This window comes from Chiloscyllium plagiosum, unplaced genomic scaffold, assembly GCF_037043375.1.
Source record: "Chiloscyllium plagiosum isolate Xiang-an unplaced genomic scaffold, Cpla_swu_hap1 HiC_scaffold_21, whole genome shotgun sequence".
NCBI lineage: Eukaryota > Metazoa > Chordata > Chondrichthyes > Orectolobiformes > Hemiscylliidae > Chiloscyllium > Chiloscyllium plagiosum.
Window position 1 is genome coordinate 9,946,176 of NW_028270159.1, and position 27,327 is coordinate 9,973,502.

The window sequence follows — 27,327 nt, forward strand, 5'->3', positions numbered from 1 at the left end:
AAAGTGTGGACAAACAGAATTTCACTGAAATTTTCGGCTTTAGAAAGCCTTGAATATCTGACCCCAGTAAACCCCTCAACTCCTCATTCACTTCTAAATGTGTGGAAGTGCTGCAGGTGAACTGTCAGCAATAATGACTTGGAAATATATTGCTGCTCTTTTGGTGTGTCTGGGCCAAAATCCTAGATTTCCCTCCCTAAGGGCATTGTGGGTCAACCCACAGCAGGTGGACTGCAGCGGTTCAAGAAGGCAGCTCACCCCCACCTTCTCAAGGGGCAACTAAGGACGGGCAATAAATGCTAGGCCCAGCCAGTTGACACCCATATCCCACGAGTGAATGAAAGAAAATGTAATGTTAGTAGTGTTTCAATCTGATTAGGGACTGTCAACATTTAAAGAGAAACATGTTTTAATCGGGGGTGCTGTGAAAACATGAATTCTTTGTTATTCATTCCTGGTAGACTCCCTTTGCTGGTACAAGTGTGTATGATATCCACAATTGGACAGGATGCACAATGTCATTTTGAGTACGCTTCATGGCGCGTGTGTGTGCATCTTGTACACATGCATGCGTGTATGTATGCGCATGCGCATGTGTCAGAGTGACCAACAGCAGCTACTACACCTGAGCAGTCATGGAGGTGCTCTCTAAGCTTGCCTACTGGGCTGGTGGCTTGGTCTGCTGATAGGTATTTAAACTGCTGTCTGACTGGAACCTGGAAAATCCCAGTCAGCTTCCACCACCTGGTCTTCAATGGCTATGCATTATTTCAATCACTGCCCTCCCAAACTCACCGCAAGGTCAGTGACTTGGGATAGGATGCAGTCCATCTCACAAGAAAGCAGCACTACCTTTAGCACCTGCCCTGTTCCCCAGCCATGATGCTTATCTGGTTTTTAAGTTGTGGGTCACCTCATTTCGAGTCACCTTTCTAGTCAGTTGTATAACTGCTGCTCTGTCAGATTGTGATTTCGCCGTGACATCCCGCAGATTTTAATTCTACCGGATGTATCAGCCCAAGTGAAAATGCACCTATTTCTTATAAACCTAATGATCTTTTGATCCATTTAACAAAGCATTCAGTTTTATCTAGGAATTCTCACCATACAAGCAGTCAGTGATGTAATATTACCAGCAACTTCCTCTATGGTTTGCAAATTTGGACACAGTTCAAATAGTTTGAACTACACTTGGAAGCTAACAGAATTTAGTGTTGCAATCAATTTCCTGAGCACATATAGCAGATGCTGAAAAAAATTTGAATTTGTAAACCAATTGTTGCATCTCACTTTGAACTCATTGTGAGGGAAATGATGCACACAAGAGTGGAAGGAAGTCTTCAAAAATCAGAATCACGAAACACTCAGCATAAGATAATTCATTTAACAGCACAGATGAAAATCAGTGAAAATGATTCCTTCCAGACAAGAACTTGGCTCATTATTCACCAAAGCAATTTCTTGGCACTACTTGGACTTTCAATCAAGACTGTGACAAACCTACAAAATGATTTAAGTTCTAGGAGGCTTTCTTTCTCCCTTACAGTTTACTGTCAAACTGGAACAAAGTGAGGAAAAATTACTGTTCGGATAGAAATCTCCAATCTGGTCAAACCCACAATCTGGACTACTTTACCTCAACCTAACTTAACCCAGAACAAAAATGAATGGGGCCCGGCAACCTAAACATCCAAATTCTTACGGTGCTGTAATACAGATTGTTGAAACTCGTTATACTGTTGCATTTATCAGAAGATGAATTGAACGCAGTAGGTGGCCATTCAGTTTGTTGCGTGCATACTAGCTCTCGTCAAGATCCATTCCCCAATCTCGCTGTGATGCACTCAGATTTGAGACAGCAAAATGACTGAAGCTAATTGCTGACTACACTATGATTTTACTAACAAACGATAACATATTGTGAACAGTTCAGTGCTGTAATTTATAAGATGACATTAGAATACACCATGAAATATAACACACAAACACACACACAAACACAAATACTCACTCACATCCAACAGTTTCCTGAAACCAAGCCATGCACTCCTTTCCAAACTTTAATTCTCTTTATATATAATATATACTTTATGAACAGTGAAGAGAAATAATACAATTTACTCACAACCCCAGTGTGCTTTGCAGTCAATGAAGTATCTTTGACATGGCAGTCGCTGTTGTAGTGAGGATACCATAGTGGCCAAATTTTGAGTCGTAAACCCCTACATACAGTAAACACCATCTCAAACAGATGGTCTGTTTCGGTGGTCTCGATCGAGGTCTAAATATTGACCAGGGCACCACGGAGAAACATTGAAACAAAGAAAATGGGAGCAGCTGGAGGCCACTTGGCCTTTTGTGTCTGTTCTGGCATTCCATATGATCATGGCTGATTATCCAATTCAGAACAGTTTAGCTCTAAGAACCATGTCAAATAAAAACTGAAAGAACTGCGGGTGTTGGAAATCAGAAACAAAACCAGAAATTGATGGAAAAGCTCAGCAGATCTGGCAGCATCTGTGAACTGTTCGAAGGAAGGGTCACTGACCTGAAACATTAACTTGATTTCTCTCCACAACATTGAAAGGAAATCAGTCACCTTAATGCAGAAAGGAATACTCCAGGATGACAATCCAAATATTTATCTGCCATCCAATTTGTTGCATAGTAAGGCAATGAGATAATGACTACATTTCAATCCTCATAAATTATCTCCTGTACTGAGAAACTGCTGTGTGGTTTTGTTTATAATGACGAACACTTGAGTAATAATGCTTGAGGTTTCTGGTACAAAATGTTGACAATCATAGAAAAACCTCAGCAGTAGCCTGTACAAACAGTAAGCAATAAACAGCAGCTTCTGCCTTTGGTGTCAATGTTTATATTGTCGCAGAACATTTGGTTGTCTTTAAAGAGGACTGGAAAAGAGCCTCAATCTGGATGGGTTTCTGCAGCTGATAGCATCCCTTTTAATACCCGGATGGATGTTGGGACAACTATTAACAGCAATAATGTCCCTTTTTCTTCCCAAAAGGATCTATCTTCCTTCCTCATTGGCAAACTGTCAAGTGAAATGGGTGAATATATGAATTTGGGCACTTGACTCCTCCAGTCTCCTCCGCCATTCATTAAGATCATGGCCACCAATCTGTGTACTACCTCAACCCTGACCCAATTGCCTGAGATTCTTAAGGAAAGAAAGAGTCAATCAACCCCCACCTCAAATACCCACACTAATTCTTTCCCCATTGCTCTGTGAGGAAGTATCACACAGACACGTGGCTATTTGATTGAAAGCTTTCCATAGAATCCCTACAGGGTGGAAGTAGTCCATTCAGCCCATCAAGTCCACATCAACCTTCTGAAGAACATCTCATCCAGATCCATTCCCCTATTCTATCCCTGTAACCCTGCACTTCCCATGGCCAATCCGCCTAACCTCGCAGACACAAGGAGAATGTGTAAACAGACCTTCAGTCCAACTCGCTCATGCCAACCAGATATCTTAAATTAATCTAGTCCCATTTGCCAGCGTTTGGCCCATATCCCTCTAAACCTTCTTATTCACATACCCATCCAGATGCCTATTAAATGTTGTAATTGTACAGTCTCCATCACTTACTCTGGCAGTTCATTCCATACACACAACACCCTCTATTGAAAAAGTTTCCTCTTAGGTCCGTTTTATATCTTTCCCCTCTCACCCTAAACCTATGCCCTCTAGTTTTGGACTCCCCCACCCCAAGGATAGGACTTTGTCTCTTCACCCTATTCATGCCCTCATGATTTTACAGACTTCTATAAAGTCACCTCTCAGCCTCTGATGCTCCAGGGAAAAAAGCCCCAGCCTATTCGGCCTCTCCCGATAGCTCCAAACCTGCAACCCCGGCAAAACCCTTGTAAGTCTTTTCTGAATTCTCTCAAGTTTCACAACATCCTTCCTTTCGCAGGGAAATCAGAATTGTATGCTCTATTCCAATAGTGGTCTAACCAATGCTCTGCACAGCTGCAACATGACCTCCTAGCTCCTGCACTCATGCATTGACCAATGTGTGCCAAATGCCTTCTTCACCACCCTGTCTATCTGCGTCTCCACTTTCAAGGAACTATGAACCTGCACTCCAAGGTTTCTTTGTTCAGCAACATTCCCCAGGACCCGCCAGGAGCCGCAGCTTGTCTGAACAATGAAATTGTGAAATCCACAGCAAACCCCAGCCAACAAACTACACGCGACTTCCACTATAAATTTAAGTCAAGTTTAAGCATCCACCAGTGTGGAAATAAAATTGGGAATAAAAGTGGTCATTTTTATGCTTCCCCTTTGTATTTGTTCGAAGCTGTTTTTCCTGTCCTGTCTGCCAAATACCAATTCCTGGACAGGGAAGAGCAGGTGATTGATTCCCAAGTTTACAGCCAATGCTGGGCTTGTAACCAAACACAACTAGCAACACACTATTTATCAACTTCCACTGGTTCTTACCTCCCTGTAGGGAAATGGATCATTCTGAATATAATATCACTGATGAATTAATCTTTCCTCTTCACAAAAGATTATTTACGCTCCTATCATAAGCAGATCTTTCTATGTTTTGGGTTTCCTGAGAGACCTGTACATGATGCTCAGGCTTTGAATTTGTGGTTACTCGGAGTGTCTCTGAGAATAGTGAGTTTAGCGCTGCTGCCTCACAGCGCCAAGGACCTGGGTTCATTCCAGCATCGGGCAACTGCCTGCGTGGAGTTTGCATATTCTCCTGGTGTCTGAGTGGGTTTCCTCTAGCTGCTCCAGGTTCCTCCCACAGTCAGATGTGCAGGTTATAGTGGATTGGCCATGGGAAATTGCCCATAGTGTCCAGGGATGTGCAGGCTAGGTGGGTTAACCATGGGGAATGCGGGGTTATAGGGATAGGATAGGGTTTTGTGTCTGGGTGGGATGCTCTTCAGAGGGTTGGTGTGGACCTGATGGGCCGAATGGCCTGCTTCCACACTGTAGGGCTCTATAAACTGAAAGAAACAGACGCTGGATCAGGCATTGGCCCTTCAAGCCTGCCATCTCACACAGCATCATCCTCATAACTGACCTATCAACCTCTACCTTGGGAAATCCTACACGTCTGAGCATTTACAACTCTCTGGAATGGAGAATTCTGCAACCCTTTGAGTGGGGCAACCTCTCCTCATGTCAGTTTGAAAACTGTGCGATAATACTGTGGAGTGAAATGGGTGACAAGGGATCTTGCGTAATTATGATTTTCCTTAAGCCTTTTTAAAAGTGTTAGGTAAAGTCAGAATCGATTAAAATTTAGATCGATCCTTGCAGTTATTGTAAAAAGGAAGCATACGGAGGAGGAGAGAGGGGAGGTCTGGTTCATGATACGTTCCACACTGTACCAATCCCACAATTTGGAGATAAACAGGGGGGTCTGCACTTTCCAGCTTCACACTGGCGATGAACCTTGCACCCAAGCTGTGCCTGGCAGAGAAGTGCTCATTCACTGCTGCTATTTCTGGATGATGCCAGCTGCTATTCTCCAGAACTGATGCCACTAGAACTTACAGATCATTAGAATTTAACTGCGTGAGGCGGGTTCTTAGTGATCGTGAAGGGCAGGAGGAAATCATCCCTACTGAGACTCATTCAGTCGCCTTTGACCCCCATGCAGGTTTGCTCCAACATACTTTATCATGGAGTAAAGAGTTACGGACTTGTGCTTGGGATTCAGATCTCCTCCCCCCCCCCCCCCTCCCAGTCAAATGTCAACCTGTCTGCATCTTCTGAAGGCCAGTGCCATGTCAGGTCTCTTGACGTAACAAATGCAATTAATACGCCAGGTCCCTCCAGACACTAGGAAGCAGGATCCTCTTCACTGTAGAGGGGTTGCCACCTCAGGTTCCACCCTCTTGGTTTCATTAGATTTAGTAAGGGAATTCCCAGCCCTTATAAGGTCAACCTGGAACCGAGTGGGTTTCTTTTCCCAACAAAATGCCAGCGGGACTTCTGGACGGACTCATTGTTCACAATGTTATTGCAAACCTTTGGCATTGTTTGGAAGATGACAAGATACAGCTCAGGCAAACAGGAAGAAGTTAAAATATTTATAATAAGTGTTTTAACAGAGATACAATGATTGCAAAGAGCAACAGTGAAGCCAAACATCACATCACACAGATTGTTGAAGGAGCACACTTTATTTCAAAAACTTTTCCCCACACTCATCAGGACATTTGCAAAAATACCAAACATTTTATACTCTATCAGATAGGTTGGGAATGGAGACTCCCCATGCAAGTAGTATTCTTACCATTCAATATAAAATGTGTTCTCTTTTACTTTGGTATTTTTGTGGACCGTCCTGATGAGTATAAGATGTAAAGCTTTGTCAGAGTGCCTTCTTTTTTAAGCAATGCTCAAGTTCTATACGAGCAAAGATAATCATTTTGATGAAAGTACCAACCTTCACGCCAGGGGGACCAGGGCGACCTGGGTTTCCATGTGGTCCTTGGCGTCCCTAGTAAACAAAAACACAAAGACCCAAAGAAAATCAGATTACGTCAATCTCACATGGACAGCTCACTTTGCATCAGATTAAATACACCTCATAATTCTAATCAGAACCAGTTCTGATCAAGTGTCACTCCTGATCGAAACGTTAACTCTGTTTTCTTGCCATAGATGCTGCCAGACTTACTGAGATTCTAGAGCCAATTTCTGTTTTTGTTTCAGGTCTCCAGCATGCACGGTTCTTTGTTTCACTCATAATTCTAATTGTTTGATATATTCATCAATGTAGAGCTCTTACTCAAAATAGCACTAGAGAAGCAGAAATGGGAATAGGAGCAGGCCATTCAGCCCCTCGAACAAGTTCCGCCACTCAATAAGACTGTGACCGATCTTTTACCTTAACGCCACCTTCCCACACTATCCCCACATTCTCAAAGTGCCCAAAAATCGCCCAATCTCTATCTTGAACAGACTCTCTGACTAAGCAGCGACAATTTTCTGCAGTTAAGAATTCTTAAGACTCTTTAGAAAAAGTAGCTTTTCATCTCTGTACTTAAGAGGCAGCTCCCTTGTTCCTTGTGTTCCTCAAGCAGAGGGGAACCATTTTCTCTACACCTACTCTGTTAAACACTTTAAGAACTTTTTATGGCTCAATTAGATCACATTTAATTCTTCAAACTGCCTGGAAACGTTGGTCTGGTCCATTGAATTTCTTATGAGATAATCGCCTCCTCCCATGGGCCACTGTAGTGAACCTACACTGCATTCCTTCCAGGCCAAGACTATTCCTTTTTTTCCACCTCTAATCAACCTGTTCAGAAATGTTATTACATACCTCTGGAGCAGGTGGGACTTGAACTTGGGTGTCCTGGTCCAGGGGCAGGGACTCCACCTCTGCACCATAAAAGGACCCCTACAAGGACTCCTGAGGCAAGGAGACCAAAACTGCATTCAAAACTTAGCTTGTAGCTGCAGCGATTGTAACAAGGTCAGCCATCTGGACATCATAAAATACAGAATCCCTAGTGTGGAAACAGGCCATTCGGCTCAACAAGTCCACACTAACTCTCTGAAGACCATCCCACCCAGACCCATTCCCCTACCTTAACCCTGTAACCGCGCACTTCCCATGAGTAATCTACCTAGCCTACACATCTCTGAACACTATCGGTAATTTAGCACCTGGAGGAAACCCATGGGGAGAACGTGCAAACTCCGCGCAGACAGTCGCCCTAGGCTGGAATCGAACCCGGGTCACTGGCACTGCGTGAGGCAGCAGTGCTAACCACTGAGCCACTGTGTATGGGTTCCCCAATTGGGGCTGTTAACTTGGTCCAATGGGGGAGCCCTGGCTGACATCCAAGATGAATGTCACAGATGCTGGGCCCCTGAATGCCTGACTCAGTGAGAGGCAGTGCTATTGTCAAAGGCACTGCATTTGTAAACAAAAGGTAATTGGTGATGGGATGGCGGTCTTTGGAGGAGTTATTTCAGTAACCTCCTCTACACCTACATCCTGTGTCCGCTTCTGGTTGCCCTGTCATAGGAAGAATAGTATCAAGCTGAGAGGGTTCAGAAAAGATTTATCAGGATTTGCCAGGAATGGAGGGTTTGAGTTATAAAGAGAGGCTAGATAGGCTGAGACTTTTTTTCACTGGACTGTGGGAAGTTACAAGGTGACCTTATAGAGATTTATAAGGTCAATGAGGGGTATAGGTAGAGGTATAGAATGGCAGGTGTCTTTTCCTCAGGGTGGGAGATTTCAAGACTGGGGGCATATTTTTAAGGTGAGAGGAGAAAGATTTTAAAAAGACATGAGAGACGATGTTTTTATACAGAGGGTCGTTCCCGTGTGGAATGAACGTCCAGCAGAAGTGGTGAATGTGAGTGCAGTTACAAAGTTTAAAGGACATTTGGATAAGTTCATGAATAGGAAAGGTTTGGAGGGATATGGGCCAAGTGCAGGTAGTTGGGACTAGTTTCGTTTAGGATTATGGTCGGCATGGACTGGTTGGATTGAGGGGTCTATTTCCATGCTGTATGACTCTATGACTTTAAAATATTGTATCTTGATTAATTATTTGATTAATACCTGTGCACATATAAGGTGGCAACATTTTCTTTTTTTTTTGTTTAACCACATATGAATGTATGAGGCAATATAATTTAAATTTACATTGCAGAAGGAGGCCATTTGGTCCATCATGTCCACATAAGACAACAAAGATATATAGACATATAATGTCTACAAGTGTTAACACCAGATAAAACAACTCAAATCAAAAAGTTGAATAATAAGCTTTTATTTCATTAGTTACTAGCTCAAGTTTTTTTTTAGTGTGGTTCAATATTAAGACAATATTTAATGTGCTGGAGAGTGTTTTTACTGGAGTGATTGTATACGTTCAACAGTTTTCAGCGAATGTGTCATAACCCACTCTGCTCATTCAATCAACTTGAGCACAGACATGTTTTTTCCCTTGTTGCTCTACCTTGGAAGTGGGGATTGGTTTAGCTAAGTTGGCAGGACGGTTGGTTTGCAAAGCAGTGTAATACCATCAGCATGAGTTCAGTCCCCACACTAGCTGAGGTTACCCTGAAAGACTCTCCTTGCCTGAGGTATGGTGGTCCTCAGGTTAAATCACTACCAGTTGTGTCTCTCTAAAGCAAGCATAGCCCAGTGATTGGAAAGTCTACGGTGACTTGACTTGACCTTGGAAACATAGACAGAATTGAAAGTATTGCAGAACCTAACCTCTCCATCTCCAAACAGTACCTCAGGTTCAACTGGTTAAGTTGATGAAATCCATCCTTGCATATTGCAGCTGGAGATGACAGTCATGTGGTTTTTCTGTAGTCAGGTTTAATCAACCTTTAAGTCAAACTTGAGGCTCATCTCACTTCAGGGGATGTGTAATATCTGGCTCTGAAGTAGTACATTATAACAACACTCAAATCACTTTAAAAGTCAGTGCCATTCCAGCAAATTACTTCTTCTGTTCAGGAAAAGGATGAGGTTGCATCACTTTTCACTGGATTTTTTTTATTGAGAGGCCCAGGATGATACTCTAACAGATTCAAAGCCATTTTAGCCATTGCTGGCCCAATGGCCGCCATCTGCACTGTATTCAGAATCAAAATACAGCTATTAGTTTACAGGTGTGAGATGTGATTTCTGCCTGTGGCAATCAAATGAGAATTGGGTTGTTGGAGAGTGTGGAGAAAGAGGAGGGTGTCACAGTGTATCAGTGGTTAGCACCGTTGCCTCACAGCACCAGGGATGCGGGTTCGATTCCATCCTTGGGTGACTGTTCATTTGGAGTTTGCTTCTGGGTGCTCTGGCTTCCTCCCACAGTCCGAAGATATGCAGGTTAGGGTGGATTGGCCATGCTAAATTGTCCCACGGTGTCCAGGAATGTGAATTAGGTGAATTAGCCAACGGGAATGCAAGGACAGTATGGGATGCTCTTTTGAGGGTTTGCGAAGAGTCAGAGGCCATTCAGCCCAACATTTGCACTGGAGGGATTCTATGATTCTATGAAACACACTCATTCAATTGTCCCTGGTCTCAGGCCATACACCAGCCTAGCAGTTGTCACTAAGCTCGAGCACTTGGCACTGAAATAACTCTACACAGGTCAGTATCACATCACCAAGTCATCCTTTATTTAGAGTTGTAGAGTCTTACAGCACAGACTCTTCAGTCCAATACATCCACGCCAACCATCTTCCCAAACTAGACCAGGTCCACTTGCACACATTTGGCCCATATTCTGCCAAACCTATCCATGCAATTATCCAAATGTCTTTCAAATGTTGTAACTGCACCTGCATCCACCACTTCCTCTGCACTTCCTCATTGTGCACATGAATCACTCTCTGCGTGAAAATGTTGCCCCTCTTGTCCTTTGTAAATTTTTCTCCTCTCTCCTTAAAAATATGTCCCCTAGTTTTGGACTCTTACACATGAACTGTCCTCAATTACAGTACTACATCATTCAGAATCAGATACCAGGGTAAACCTGACACTCAATCTTTTTATCTGTCAACGAGGGCTCCAAGTGGACCCATGAAAACAGCCCCAATCAGGGAACGTCTATTCTCGAGGTCCAGCTGGATGACCTTGTCACAGCCACCACAGGCAGGGCCTCACTTAATGTCATACCGTTTGACCTGTTAATGCCACTCAAATGTTATAAACTGCTGTCAGGCACATTCAACATCAGGTATCAACCTTGTCAGGATCACCTGGGATGAGGAAATTTGACTAGAATCTACACATACTCGTTTTTCAGGAAGAGAATTATGAACTTACTGTGAAACTAAAAATGCTCATTTAACGACATATAACAGTCTCACAGGATTTTATACCCAAGCTGCTGCCATAAAAAAATCAAAGTTCTCGTCAATTCAGTGATTTCTTATTGTTTGCAATGTGTAAGGGATGCAAGCAATGCATCCTGCACAGAATTACAGGCAGATATTTCTGTCTTTGTGTGTGTAAATGTGCATGCACAGAATCCTGAGGTTGCAGTCTAATGCATATCGATAGTGAATACCGAAAGACTCATTACCCTTGATACCTCAAAACTCACATGCAGAGCTTATTATCTGGGATTTGTAAGAGAGCTTAAAGTTTCAAACATTCAAAAAATTGTACCTGCTTCTGAACAATTTACCCCAGATTGAAACACTGGCCAAGATTGTAAGTATTCTAATTTCAATTTGACTGCATTGATGTGCAATGTGGCCAGTGTGCCTCTGTTTAACAACTTTGTTGGTTTAAGGAGCGTAAGCAATATTTTTCTGAAAGTTTACTTGATAAGTTAATTTTGGAGAGCTCTGTGTTCTCAGCACAGTCAGACACAATCAGTCCCACTTATTCCTCCAATTCCTTTTATAACCATAAACAAATACTTCACTCAGGAAAGCTAACACAATGTAATTGTTTGTTATGAGGAGAATTGAATACCATAAGACAATGAGATACAGGAGCAGATAGAGGCCATTCAGCCCATCAGGGCTACTCCACCATACAATCATGGCTGATGTGTTCTCAACCCCATTCTCCTGCTTTCTCCCTGTAACTCTGGTCCCCTTATTAATCAAGAACACTCAATGATCTGGCCTTCACAACTTTCTGCAGCAATGAGTTCCACAGATTCACCACCTTCTGGCTTGAAAACTTCCTCCTCATCTCAGTTCTAAAGGATTGTCCCTTCCCTCTGAAGCCTTGCCCTCGGGTCCTAGTCTCTCTTACTAATGGAAATATCTTCTCTACATTCATTCTCTCCAGGTCTCTAAGTATTCTGTAAGTTTCAATCAGATCCCCCCCCACCCATTCCTTCTAAACTCCAGAGAGTGCAGACCCAAAGTCCTCAACCGCTCCTCATATGACAAGCATAACCTCCTCTGGACCCCCTCCAATGTGAACACATCCTTCCTTAGATACAAGGCCCAGAACGGCTCACAATACCCCAAATTAGCCTAAATACTAAAGTAGGTAAATTGTTCTTCAGTTATATAGGGCACTAGTGAGACCACATCTGAAGTACTGCATACAGTACTGGTCACCTTAAGGTAAGTGCATTTGAAGCAGTTAAGAGAAGTTTTACCAGATTAATACCTGAAATACTGGGGTTTGTCTTTTGAGGAAGTTGGACAGGCTCAGCATGCATTGGCTGGAATTGAGAAGAGTAAGAGGTGACATGTAAGGTCCTCCCTGGGTGGAGATGGAGACAGTGTTTCATCTTATGGGAGAATCCTGAACCAGGAGTCATGGTTTAAAAATAAGGTGTTGCTCATTAAAACGAGGACGGGGAGAATTGTTTTCTTTCAAAACATCATGAGTCTTTGGAACTCATCATAAGGAGATGGTGGAAGCTGAATTTGTCAATACTTTTTGTGGTAGAGATGGGTAGATCCCTGTTAAGTTAGATCCCTATTCAGCAAGGGGAAGGCAGGAATGTGGATTTGCGGTGACAATTGGATTGTCCATGATCTTATTAAATGACAGAGCAAGTTGAAAGGCTGAATGGCCTACTCCTGTCTCATTTATTCTTGATCTTAGTTTCTATGCTTGGGTTTGCAATACAGCAATTTACGAACAAAGAGGATAATAAAAGAGAGCAATGTGATTACAATAAGGAACATTCTAGGGGTGAAAATCAATTTGGAGGTGACCAGCATCATTAATGTGCCCATACCACATTAGGCAGCTTGGATCTCTCTGTGTGCCCTGCCACTCTGTTTGCAAGAACTTCCATTGTAACAATATTATTATCCTTCAAGAGGCAGCTATCTTTAGGGAAAACAAACAGGCTGCATGTCCCATTGGTGCTCCTGAAACAACACTATATACACTGAGCATTGTGCAGGTAGACCTCAGAGCAGGAGAATAGGAGCACTGGAGTTGAAGGTATTTTATTCTCTCAGACATGGGTATCGCTGGCTGGGCCCAGTATTTATTGCCCGTCCCTGGTTGCCCTTTGAGAAGGTGGGGGTGAGCTGCCTTCTTAAACTGCTGCAGTCCGGTTGCTGTGGGTTGACCCACAATGCTTGACCCAGTGACACTGAAGGGACGGCAAAATGATGGTGAGTGGCTTGGAGGGGAACTTGCAGGAGGTTTTGTTCCCATGTATTCTAATAATATAACTCTCATTCCTGATTTCAAGTCTATCTATTAGCCCCTTGGTATGCGCACTACCAGGGCTGTCAGATGCAGCATAGCATGGAATTGGTATTATTGTATAATTGCCTCTTGCCTCTCTCCTTTAAACTTCTTGGTGGTACAGTGGCTCAGTGGTTAGCACTACTACCTCACAGCGCTAGGGACCCGGCTTTGATTCCAGCCTCGGGTGACTGTCTGTGTGGAGTTTGCACATTCTCCCCACGTCTGCATGGGTTTCCTCCATATGTTCTGGTTTCCTCTCACAATCCAAAGATGTGCAGGTTAGGTGAATTGGCCATGCTACATTGCCCACAGTGTTCAGGGATGTGTAGGTTAGGTGCATTAGTCAGGGGTAAATATAGGATGATAGGGTAGGGAAATGGGTCTGGATGGGTTACTCTTCAGAGGGTAGGTGTGGACTAGCTGGGTCGAACGGCCTGTTTCCACACTATCTGGGTTCTAAGATTCTATGATCTGCTGCCTTTATCCTTACAAATAGAAGTGGTCGTGGGTTTGGAAGGTGCTGTCTGAGGATCTTTGGCAGAATTTCTGCCAAATTTTCATGCATTGACCTCACTTTCAACAGCCTGGACGTTACCATTAACAAAGAAGTTGGATGAAGAAGTTCACAAGACTTAAGTAGCTTTCAAAAGTGATGCCATGAGAATTTGATATACATGCACAGAATGAAGAGAAAGAATTCTTTTGATGGATAAAACAATTTTGAAACAAGATCTGCAATTAACTATCTGGTCCTTGGAGTGCATTTTTTTTGTCTTGCAACTCTGGCAGTGATGAGGAAGTCTTTCATCTGTGTAAATGCTACAAAATGCTATTGACATTGCAATAGCATATATCCCTCTTCATTCTCACATTTCTGCCAGTTCTTCCAAGCTTCAACACAAATTTACATGCAAATTTCATTCACCTCTCTATCCACTGTCACAAACGAACAATCCCATCTTGTCTGAATGTGGTTGAGATTAAAATCAGTCTGAGTCATAAACAACTCTTTGCAGCTGAAGGAAGTATTTTTACATCTCCCATACGTAACTAATTTACCTTTTTTTTACAGCTTAGTATTTTTTGTACATTTCTGTACATTCTATACAGTGAAATGTGAGATAAATAAAGCCAAGCGCACAGATTGCAGAAAGCTCAAAAGGGAAGTTCGCACCCGATTTGTACCTGAATCCTGGTGTCTTTTCCTTCATTCGTGTCAGAACTTCCGCAACGTTAAATTGCACAAACATCACAAGCTATTTCTCTGTTACAGGAGACTATACACTGGGGCAAGCCAGCTGCACCAAACTGTTTTAGTCAAACTGACAGATGTTCTGGTGTTAAAGTAGTTTAATGCTTTTTTTCTCAGTCCAATATGGAATAATTGGAAAATGAGCCAAAAATGCAACATAACCCAATCCAGCCAACTTTCAATAACCAATTGTGATTCTCAGTCTTTGCAATCAGCTGAAACAGCCATTATCTTTTCCTTCTGAACAGATCTAAGCAATACTGAAGTGTATTGAGCCCACTGTGTCTCCTACATAGCAAACCATTCTACTAATCATATCTTTCAGAAGTTTGAGATCTGGCCAGTGGTCAGCAAATGGAACATGATTAGATGTTTTAGCTCCTATGCCAGAAGTTTCATATACAGACTATTTGAACCCTGCTTAAGACAGCTGTGATGTTACAGATAATTTTGAACAGCTCAAATTGTTAGTGTAATAAAAAATTCAATTGGAACCAGCTGGTGTGAACAACTAGCTCCACTCCAGCTGGTGTAAACACTTTGATTCAAGTTAAATTCAGGCAAGGAAGTTAGTGTAATTAGTTTCTTGTGAAAGGCCTCTCACAGACATGCACTCATATTTAACCTATATAGGGACACAGTGGGTTACTGCAGTATATGAGTTTTGGTCTCAGCTGCATTCTGTGGCCGGGAGATCCCCAGGCTCCCCACTCTCTGGGTGAAGACATTTCTCCTCATTGCAAACCTAAATGGCCTCCCCCATATCCTTAAACTGTGACCCTCTGGTTTTGATCTGCCCGGTCTTAAGGAACATCCTTTCTGAGTTTGTCCTAGTCCTGTTAAAAGTTTACAGGTTTACAGCTCCACCATTCTTCTAAAAGTCAGTGAATATCGTCCTAATTAATGGAGTCTCTTTTGAAAGAGGAGAAGCTGAAGCAAAGACTTTTTGATAATCACATGTACGTACTCGATGTGAACACATAAGGAAATAACTGGATAGTATTACCATGTGTACTAGTTTGAATAGGATTGGACAATACAGCCACATGTTCTAATGTGGACTGTAAACAATGTCAGCACTATTGGATACAGGTATGAGTGATTGGAAACTTGTCATTTGCAGAAAAAGTATTAAGCCATTGATTTTGGAGTAAAGTTTGAGTTGTGCACCATCTTTGAAGGGGACATTTTCCACACATGCATTAGTAAAAGTTTAAACAAAGAAACCTGAGACTCGTTTGGTCTGAAAGAGGAATGAAAGAGTTAAGATCACTTTGATTGAGGCAAAGTTGGCAGCCATTCCTGCTGCAGAATAGGGAAACCAATTAAAAAGTGGCAATCCCAAGTTTTGGACTAGTAACTCAACCTTAAGCAAATGTCATAACAGCAGGCCAAACAGCGTTGTTAGTCCACGCCAGAGAAAGAAATCACAGGCAAGTGTGCAGTAACGCTCAGAAATGGTCTTGTCCACCTAACATGCGAAAATACACAGAGGACGTTGTCCATGTGGATGAAATGACGCTGTTTTGATGTCTTTTACCAGATGGCTGTTAACGATTTAAAGATGAAGTGAAGATGGTGGGAAGCAATGCAAGGAACATGTCATTATTGTGGTCTGTGCCAAGTCGGGTGGCACTGAAAAGATGGCTATTCTTGTGGCGGGAATGTCCCAGAAGCCGCTTTATTTCACGAATGCCTCAACACCAGGCATGTGGCTACTGAACCCGCCTGGTGACATCCAACATTTTTGAGGTGCGGTTCGGGAAAGTGGACATTGAAAAAGGATAAAGATGATGGTCACCCTGGTAACCCTGAGAGTTGATGAATGCCCTCCCACTCACCCACTTGGTTCCCAAACTGACCACAATGATGCTCTGTGATGTTGCACTGTAGGACAAAAAACACAGAAAACATCTTTGACCGCAAGAACATTTGTGAGCTCTCTGGAGACAGCACGCTAAGCAGAAAAAGGTGAATGCGTTTATCCAGAGCTAACTCCCCATGTGTTTCAATACCTTTTACTGGACAAGAGGTCATTGAAAGATGCAAACAAATTGAAAAATAAATGCATTTTTCAGATACGTATTGTGCTTTCGTTTTTTTAGACTTAAGGCCCATTTGTCAACAAACCGAGTTACATAGCAGCTTCCTCTATTTACTTAAGACAGATTTGTGGACAGGCTCCCAACTATTGGGCTTTTTTTGTGATATAATGCACTTGGACTGAACAAAGCTGTAGCTGATGGGCCAAATGATGTTGACAACTCAGCAAGGAGGTTTACAGGAATCACAGAATTGTCACAGTGCAGAAGGAGATTATTTGGTCTATTGTGCCTCCACCAATTACTGGTATTTGCCTTTATCAACAATGTTCAGGTCTGAGGGAGACATGTGCTTAAATGCCAATATTTTAATGTTGCTCTTGATGTGAGTTTGTCTCCACCACTGATGCAGCAATGTCCATGGTCTTCACATGATATAAGAAGCTGAGTTCAAACATCCTGGCATTGAAGAATCCAAAGATGTTTACTACAACCAATGTATACAAATGTTGCATTCCTTGAGGACTGTCTGGGCTAACATTAAACTATTAAATTCCAACGGAGTAGCCAGCTTTTAATAGCAATAATTGCTCCAAGTGCTCTTTTTCATTTGTTCACGTGATGTGGGCGTCACTCGTCAGGCCAATGCCTATTGTCCAGGGGGCAGTGAAGAGTCAGCCACATTGCTGTGGCTCTGGAGTCACATTTAGGACAGACCGGGTAAGGATGGCAGTTTCCTTCCCTAAAGGACATTAATGAACCATATAGGTTTTTCAAACAATTGACAATGGTTTCATGGCCATCGTTAGACTCAAAACTCCAGATTTTGAAGTCAAGATGCATCATCTCGAGTTTAACAGTCTATGAATAATCCCAGGGAGAAAGTGAGGACTGCAGATGCTGGAGTACCAGAGTTGAAAAATGTGGTGCTGGAAAAACACAGCAGGCCAGGCAGCATCCGAGGAGCAGGAGAATCGACGTTTCGGACGTAAGCCCTGAAGAAGGGCTCATGCCCGAAACATCGATTCTCCTGCTCCTCGGATGCTGCCTGACCTGTGTTTTTCCAGCACCACATTTTTCAACTATGAATAATCCCACTCAGCCATTGCCTCCCTGCCAAAGTAAGAGGTAAGATGGTGTGTGAACTTTTATACCTCAGGTCACATGCTGTGACATAGCGATGATATCGTCAGCAAGTCTCTTACAGGAACATTGATATACTGTCCACTAGGCATAACACAACACTGCTGGAGATGCTCTATCCACAATAAACTACCCAAAAAATAGCATCTCACTGCCTACCTCACCATTGAAATGCATTACCTTCCATGACATTGTCACATTTTCATTCTGAGTACTACCTAAACCCGCCACATAAAGTTAAGTCGAGCCATTTAGAGTATAGGTTATGACCAACCAAAGTCTTTGGCTCTGAAAATCAACCATAACAAATATAGAGTGTTATCCTTTCATTTAATAATTGTTCAAAGTTTTAAAATGCACAAATTTTTACTTTCCCGTTCTATCTCTCTTTCCCCCCACCCCCCCACCCCCTTAGCCTAATCTTTCCTTCTCTTTATTTCACTTTCTGTATCTCATTTGACATTGAATTGACCCTTTGCTAATTGACACTTCCTCTCAAGTCCTTTTGCTAAATATTTCACAATCTTTCCAATGGACTGGTTAAAGAGATGCATCATTGTTTGCTCCCAGTGGTGATACCCTTTACAGTAATCAGCCAAGCTCCCACCTGCAGCAATCTGTCTCGAAAGAATTGTTGAAACCTGAAAATGCACGGGCAAATTTAACCAACAACAGATGCCCCGTCACAGTAAAATCTAGGTTTGAGAAATTCCTGATTGTGGATTCATTCGTGTAAATCTGGTGGAACTGGGCTTAGACAGAATAGTCATAGATTGAAGAGGGTGCAGGCAGGTTAGTGAATGGCTGGACACATGGCAGATGAATATATTTTGTCAGGACAAACATGTTAAGACAGTATAACATGAAGGTACAACTTTGAAAGACTTCAGAACCAGAAAGACTACAATTAATAGGGGCATAGACTCAGCAGCAAAGAGGTAATGTTGAACTTTAGGTAAAGGCAAAGGCAAAATAAAAGGCAGGTCAGGGAGAGCAATAGCCTAGTGGTATTATCACTAGGCTGTTAATCCAGAGACCCAGGTAATGTTCTGGGGATACAGATTCAAATCCCATCATGTCAGATGGTGAAATTTGAATTCAATATATGAAAAAAAACTGTAATCAAGAGTTTAATAGTGATCATGAAACCACTGTTAATTGTTGTGATTAAACCCATCTGCTTCACTAATATCCTTTAGGGAAGGAAACTGCCATCCTTACCTGGTCTGGCCTACATGTGACTCCAGACTCACAACAATGTGGTTGATTCTTAACTGCTCTCTGGGCAATTAGGGATGGGCAATAAATGCTGGCCTGGCCAGTGATGCCCACATTCTGTGAATGAATTTTTAAAAACTTGTAGAACACACTAGTTAGACCCCTATTTTTCTAATATTTGTTCATGGGATGTAAACTTCACTATCAAGGCCAGCATTTATTACCCATCACTAATTGCCCAGACGGCAGTTAGAAGTCAACCAACTTTCTGTGGGTCTGGAGTCACGAGTAGGTCTGACCAGGTAAAGACAGCAGATTTCTTTCCCTAAAGAGCCAGATGCATTTTTATGGTAATTGATATTGGCTGCCATTGGTCTAGCTTTTTTTTAAATTCCAAATTTTAAAAGCAATTTTATTGCTGGACCACTTTGTACAGTTCTAGGCACCACAATACAGGAATGCATTAAAGCGAGTGCAGAAGTGGTTTATGAGAATGGTTCTGGGAGATGAGAAACATCAGTTAATGACAACAGATTGGAGAGGTGAAAGGTAAGAAGAGATTTGAGGGTTTTAAAAATCATGAGGGGTCTGGAAAGAGTAGACAGGGAGAAACCACTCCTGCTTGAAAAATAAATTGAGGACAAAAAGATAAAGATTTAAAGTGATTTCCAAAAGAAACAAATGTGAGAAAAAAAACAGCAAATGGCTTCGATCTGGAATGCACTGTCTTGAGAGTGTGGTGCAGGGAGAGATAATCAAGATTTTCAGGAGGGTGTTGGATGGCTCGTTGAATAGAAATCATGTGCATTGTTAGCGAAGAAAGTGGGAGAATGGCACTAAGTCATATTGCTCATTAAAAGAGATAGCACAGGCATAATACATTGAATTACCTCCTTCTGTACTGTAATACTTCTATGATTCTGTACCATGATAGTTCTGTGATTCTGGAAAGACTGGGGAAATGTATTGCTGCAGAAGGGACAAGTCCAACGTATGTGGAGAAACAGAAGGATTTGGGGATGTTTCCAAGCAAATGATTGAAGGTTTTGAGGCAGGCTGGAAAAGCATATGGTGTTAAAAGTGGAGGCAGAGAGTACAAGAGCAAGGAAATTATGGCAACCCTTTAAATAGCACTGGTTTATCCTCAATTAGAGTACTACATTGAATTCTGGACATCACATTGCAGGAAGGATGTGAAGGCATTGGATAGGGTGCAGAAAAAAAATCAACAAGATAGGTTCCAGACATGAGAGATTTCAGTTTAGCAGAGCTTAGAGGGGAAGGTTTTTTGAAGATTCAAAACACAACAGGAAACTCCTCCCCACAGTCCTCACCCACATTTATCCCTCAATCAACCTCACGTGGAAAAAGTCAGTTTAGATGTTGCCAGCCACAGGGAGCGGTTGGAAAGGTTGCGGCTGTTTTCCCTGGAGCTGAGGGGTGACCTTATAAAGATTTATAAAATCATGAGAGGTATGGATAGGATAAACAGACAAGGTCTTTTACCTGGGGTAGGGGAGTCTAGAACTAGAAGGCATAGGTTCAGGGTGAGAGTGGAAAGATATAAAAGAGACCTGAGGGGCAACTTTTTCATGCAGAGGGTGGTGTGTGTATGGAATGAGCTGCCAGAGGAAGTGGTGGAGGCTGGTACAATTACAGCATTTAAAAGGCATCTGGATGAGTATATGAATAGGAAGGTTAAAGAGAGATTATGGACCAAGTGCTGGCACATGGACTAGATTAGGTTGGGATATCTGGTCGGCATGGACGAAATGGACCGATGGGTCTGTTTCCGTTCTGTATATCCCTATGATTCTATAACTCTACCTTGTCATTATTACAGCACTGTTTAGAGAGTTAAGATGCCAAATCTTTTCATTTTACACTCAATGGGATGGAAAGAATGTTAAATTTCAAATGACTACTGCATTCTCTCCCAGCATAAATTGTTGTGATGATTTGAACTTTGGCATTCTTGCCTTTGCCCTGATGAATGCAAGACCAAAGCATTGGAGGCATCTCTCTCTGTAATGGGAGCCTGCTGTCATAGATCAGCTGCTGCGATTCCTGTACTACAACAGGAACTACACTGCAAAGGGCTGAATCAGTTGAAATGTCTTGTGGTTGTGATAGATGATAGATAAATGCAAAAGAAGATAAATGCAAGTTTTTTTTTTCCTTATCCTAGTGAAACTTTAAGTTGTCCCAACAGCCATGAGGGTGTTGCCAGGAAAGGAGGGTTTGAGATATAAAAATAGACTGGGGCTTTTTTCACTGGAGTGTAGAAGGTTGAGAGGTGACCTTATTGAGGTTTATAAATCATTCATCTTATCTATGCCCCTCAGGCATAAGGGTCTTTTCCCTATGGTGGGGGAGTTCAAAACTAGAAGACTTATTTTTAAGGTAAGAAGAGAAAGATTTAAAAAGGGACATGAGGGCAACTTTTTTTTACACAGGGAGTGATTCATTTATAAAATGAACTACCAGAGAAAGTAGTGAAGGTAGTTTCAATTTCAAATTTTGAAAGACATTTGGATAAGTTCATGAACAGGAAACATTTGGAGGGATATTGGCCAAGCGCAGGCAGGTGGGAATAGTTTGGTTTGGGATTATGGTCGGTGTTGTGGTCTGGTTGGACCAATGGGTCTGATTCTATGCTCTATGGCTCTATGACTGTAAGAGGACAGTTCAAGAATAGTAGCAATTGGACAATGACAACCTATAGGATTTAGGATATTGCTTGCACATTGTAAAATAGATCATTTATACTCAGGTGTGAAAAAGCGTTGACTGGCAACCATTCCCATTGTCTGAAAGCAGTATTTGAATTTTATTCATCTGATTTGATTCAATCTGCTTCCAATTAGACTGCTGTAAATGATTTGATTTGACTCAAACTGATGCAAAATTATTTGAATTTACTCATGTTAACAATTGGAATTCTATTTACACAAAGACAGAAATTGCTAGAGAAACCAAGCAGGTCTGGGAACATCTGTGCAGAGAAAAAGGGTCAATGCACATACAAGTAGAATTGATCTATTTCATAATGCAAGCAATGTCCCAAATCCTATAAGTTTAAAGTCCATGACTTATCTTCAGATCGGAATTCTAACTGAGCTGGTATCAATGAGATCTATCAGGGAGACAACACATTTATGAATGAAATCCTTTAGTACAATTAATGACAATGTTACGTTTTCCCCAGGAGGACTATGTCTTATCTTCAGCAGTTTCAAATAAAAATATCTAAAGAGACAACCATCAGAGCAGCTGGCTGTTCAATGGGCACATGTACATTTCTTCTCCTGCTACACCATCCTACTGAACAGAGGGAGAAACAGTATATTATTTGTAAAATCCCAGCAACATTCCATGGTCATGACATTTATCCAGAACTGAAACTTTATTGCTGGAACAGCACAGCAGGTCAGGCAGCATCTAGGGAACAGAAGATTCGACGTTTCGGGCACATGCCCTTCTTCAGGAATGAGCAGAGAGTGTTCAGCAGGAGAAGATAAAAGGTAGGGAGGAGGGACTTGGAGGAGGGGCGTTGGAAATGTGATAGGTGGAAAGAGGTCAAGGTGAGGGTGATAGGTCGGAGTAGGGTGGAGGCGGAGAGGTCAAGAAGAAGACTGCAGGTCAGGAAGGCGGTGCCGGGCTGGAGGGATTCGGCTGAGACAAGGTGGGGGGAGGGGGGATGAAGAAACTGGTGAAGTCCAAGTTCATCCCCTGTGGTTGGAGGGTTCCCAGTCGGAAGATAAGACGCTCCTCCTCCGACCGTCGGGTTGTTGTGGTTTGGCGGTGGATGAGTCCAATGACCTGCATATCCTCGGTGGAGTGGGAGGGGGAGTTGAAATGCTGTGCTACAGGGTGATTGGGTTGGTTCGTCCGGGTGGCCCAGAGGTGCTCTCTGAATCGCTCCGCAAGTAGGCGGCCTGTCTCCCCAATATAGAGGAGGCCACACCGGCTGCAGCGGATGCAGTAGATAATGTGGGTGGAGGTGCAGGTGAATCTGTGGCGGATATGGAAGTTTCCTTTGGGGCCTTGGAGAGAAGTGAGGGGGGAGGTGTGGGCGCAAGTGTTGCACCTCCTGCGGTTGCAAGGGAAGGTGCCGGGAGTGGAGGTTGGGTTGGTGGGGGGTATGGATCTGACAAGGGAGTCGCGGAGGGAGTGGTCTCTACGGAAAGCTGATAGAGGAGGGGAGGGAAATATATCCTTGGTGGTGGGGTCCGTTTGGAGGTGGCGGAAGTGACGGCGGATGATGCGCTGTACATGGAGATTGGTGGGGTGGTAGGTGAGGACCAGTGGGGTTTTCCGTTTGGAGGTGGCGGAAGTGATGGCGGATGATGCGCTGTATTTTCCGTTTGGAGGTGGCAGAAGTGACGGCGGATGATGCGCTGTATCACTCCCTCCGCGACTCCCTTGTCAGATCCATACCCCCCACTAACCCAACCTCCACTCCCGGCACCTTCCCTTGCAACCGCAGGAGGTGCAACACTTGCGCCCACACCTCCCCCCTCACTTCTCTCCAAGGCCCCAAAGGAAACTTCCATATCCGCCACAGATTCACCTGCACCTCCACCCACATTATCTACTGCATCCGCTGCAGCCGGTGTGGCCTCCTCTATATTGGGGAGACAGGCCGCCTACTTGCGGAGCGATTCAGAGAGCACCTCTGGGCCACCCGGACGAACCAACCCAATCACCCTGTAGCACAGCATTTCAACTCCCCCTCCTACTCCACCGAGGATATGCAGGTCATTGGACTCATCCACCGCCAAACCACAACAACCCGACGGTCGGAGGAGGAGCGTCTTATCTTCCGACTGGGAACCCTCCAACCACAGGGGATGAACTTGGACTTCACCAGTTTCTTCATCCCCCCTCCCCCCACCTTGTCTCAGCCGAATCCCTCCAGCCCGGCACCGCCTTCCTGACCTGCAGTCTTCTTCTTGACCTCTCCGCCTCCACCCTACTCCGACCTATCACCCTCACCTTGACCTCTTTCCACCTATCACATTTCCAACGCCCCTCCTCCAAGTCCCTCCTCCCTACCTTTTATCTTCTCCTGCTGAACACTCTCTGCTCATTCCTGAAGAAGGGCATGTGCCCGAAACGTCGAATCTTCTGTTCCCTAGATGCTGCCTGACCTGCTGTGCTGTTCCAGCAATAAAGTTTCAGCTTTGATCTCCAGCGTCTGCAGACCTCACTTTCTCCTCGAACATTTATCCAGAAGCATAGGGCAATCCTCTGTCCCCAGTGAGATATTTCCTACAACTACGTTTAAAATGTAGAATCTTGAACAAAGCATTCTGATCCCAGTGAGAGAACCATAAGCGAAATTTACCTATGAGCCCCACCAAATGAGGAAATTACCATTAAGTTCCCATTTTAATGTAGCTCGCACTTGAACATGATTCAGAAGTAATGCAAAGCATACACCATTTAACAGGCAAATGATAATTCAATTAAAAAGGGAAATTTCACTTTAAATAGTTGAAACAATAGACACGTTTCATATAACTACGAGCATTCACTTCACTCTCTGCACACATGCCACACTATGTGGCCACATCATTCCACAATAAACAGTTCTTTATTCTCACAGGGCAAGTCTGTCATCCTATCTGCCATCAGATTTCACTTTTGAGTTTCAATGGGTACAATTCTCATCAGGAAAGCAGCTTCCACAAACCCTCTCTCCCTCAAGGCGGAGCTCCCTCCCTCAGTTCATAATAGTTCTAAAGGTTCAGCTTTTCAGAGTTAGCTTCAACCAATTGCACTCCAGCTTCTGGCGTGCCCAACTGCAGGACAATATCTAGCTTTCTTGTGTCTCCAACTTAAGCACAGAGGCTTCCAGGTTTTAGACCTTTTTAACCAGCTCACAGAACCTTGTGTTTCCTCTTCTGCCAATCTGAAAATCTGAACTCTTACTGGGAGCAATTTCCTGCTGTCCCTCACAGTGTGTTTATCCTTCTATCCCTGCCTGCTTTCTCTGTGTCCACTTCTGTGTCCTGATTGCCTTTACCGTCCAGTTCCTCTGCTTTTAGCTCTGCTTTGTCTGACAGCCGCAAAGCTTCCTACTTCCTCTTCCTTCCTATTGGTAATGCTTCCAAGTCAACAATTGGGATGGTAGATGAAGGGCTTATGTCCGAGACATCAACTCGCTTGCTCCTCGGATGCTGCCCGACCTACTGTGCTTTTCCAGCAGCACACTTATCAACCCAGGTCAACAGTTGCTAAGTGATATGGGCCAGGATTACTTATTATCCAAGAAAATTACAATTGATCCATTTATGGTTGTTCTGAAGTCTTCAAAGTCATAGAGTGAAAGAGATGTTCAACATGGAAACAGACCCTTCGGCCCAATTCGTCCATGCCGACCAGATATCCCAACCCAATCTAGTCTCACCTGCCAGCACCCGGCCTATGTCCCTCCAAACCTTTCCTATTTATATACCCATTCAGATGCCTATTAAATCTTGCAATTGTACCAGCCTCCACCACTTCCTCCGACAACCCACGTACCACCCTCTGTGTGGAAAAGTTGCCCCTGAGGTCTCTTTTATATCTTTCCCCTCTCACCCTTAACCTATGGCCTCTACCTCTGGGCTCCCCTACCCCAGGGAAAAGACCTTGTCTATTTATTCTATCTATGCCCCTCATGATTTTATAACTTCTATAAGGTCACCCCTCAGCCTTTGACACTCCAGGGAAAACAGCTCTCCCTATAGCTCAAATCCTCCAACCCTGGCAACATCCTTGTAAATCTTTTCTGAACCCTTTCAAGTTTCACAACATCTTTCTGATAGGAAGGAGACCAGAATTGCACGCAATATTCCAACAGTGGCCTAACCAGTGTTCTGTACAGTCACAACATGACCTCCCAACTCCTGTACCCAATAATCTGACCAATAGAGGAAAGCATACCAAACGCCTTCTTCACTATCCTATCTACCTGTGACTCTACTTTCAAGGAGCAATGAACCTGCACTCCAAGGTCTCTTTGTTCAGCAACAGTCCCTAGGATCTTACCATTAAGTGTATAAGTCCTGCTATGGTTTGTTTTCCCAAAATATAGCACCTTGCATTTATCTAAATTAAACTCCATCTGCCACTTCTCAGCCCATTGGCTCATGTGATCAAGATCCAGTTGTAATCCTCTTATGCTCACATCCAAATCATTTATATAAATGACAAGAAGTAGCGGACCCAGCACCAATCCTTGTGACACTCCACCAGTCACAGACCTCCAATCTAAAAACAACCCTCCACCGTCACCCTCTATCTCCTACCTTTGAGCTAGTTCTGTATCCAAATGGTTAGTTCTCCCTGTATTCCATGAGATCTAACCTTGCTAACCAGTCTCCCATGGAGAACCTTATTGAACGCCTTACTAAAGTCCATTTAGATCACATCTACCACCCTACCCTCATCAATCCTCTTTGTTACTTCTTCAAAAAACTTAATCATGTTTGTGAGATATGATTTTAAACTGACTACAGTTCAGCCTTCAACACTATTATCCCCTCGAGACTGATTACTAAACTTAGTGATCTTGGGCTAAGCCCCACTTTCTGCAACTGGATCCTCAGTTTCCTGGCCCACAGGTCACAATCAGTGAAGACTGGGGACAATATTTTATCCTCACGAACACTCAACACTGGACCCTCCCAGGGGTGCGTACTCAGCCCCCTACTGTACTCACTGCATACCCATGACTGCGTCACCAAATACCAGACTAATGCCATTTATACATTCGTTGATGACACCACCATAGTCGGTCAAATCTCAGATGGTGAAGAAACAGACTACAGACGGGAGGTGGAAGACCTGGAAAAACAGTGCACTGAGAACATCTTAGCTCTCAAAGCCAGCAAAACCAAGGAACTCATTACTGACTTTCGGCAGAATGTTACTCATGCCCCCCTACACATTAACAGCACAGAGGTGGAACGAATGGAGAGTGTCAAGCTCCTGGGAGTGGTCATCCACAACAAGCTTTCTTGGACTCTTCACGTGGACACACTGGTTACAAAGGCCCAAGAATGTCTCTTCGTCCTTAGGCAGCTGAGGAAATTTGGCATGACGGTGAATACCCTTACCAACTTTTATAGGTGCACCATCGAGAGCATTCCCTCTGGTATGGCATATGTATCATTCAAGATCAGAGACGGTTACAGAGAGTGATGAACTCGGCCCGGATAATCACAAAGGCCAACCTCCCATCTATAGAATGCATCTGCCAGGCCCGCTGTCAAGGAAAGGCTGCCAGCATTCTCAAAGATTCATCCCACCCTGGCAATGTTTTTCTTCAACAGAAGCCTGAACACTTGCACCAGCCGATTTCAAAACAGTCTCTACCCTACTGTTGTTAGAATACTGAATGAACTCACAAACTCTTTACATTCGCCTGTACCTGTGTTTTTGTTTTTGCTGCTGTCTACCTATTATTTACTTATCTATGCTACTTAACTCTATGATCTGCCTGTATTGC

The 27,327-nt window shown here is 43.3% G+C and overlaps 1 protein-coding gene across 4 annotated transcripts in view; it reads right to left on the reverse strand.

Annotated features, from left to right (window-relative positions):
* col27a1b (collagen, type XXVII, alpha 1b) overlaps positions 1-27,327 on the reverse strand; it is a 707,279-nt gene that overhangs the window by 458,030 nt on the left and 221,922 nt on the right. For all 4 annotated transcript variants that reach the window (XM_087998238.1, XM_087998237.1, XM_087998236.1 and 1 more), the window contains one exon: positions 6,453-6,506. In XM_087998238.1, coding sequence (XP_087854364.1) covers positions 6,453-6,506 — 54 coding nt within the window. The remainder of the gene's footprint in view (positions 1-6,452; positions 6,507-27,327) is intronic.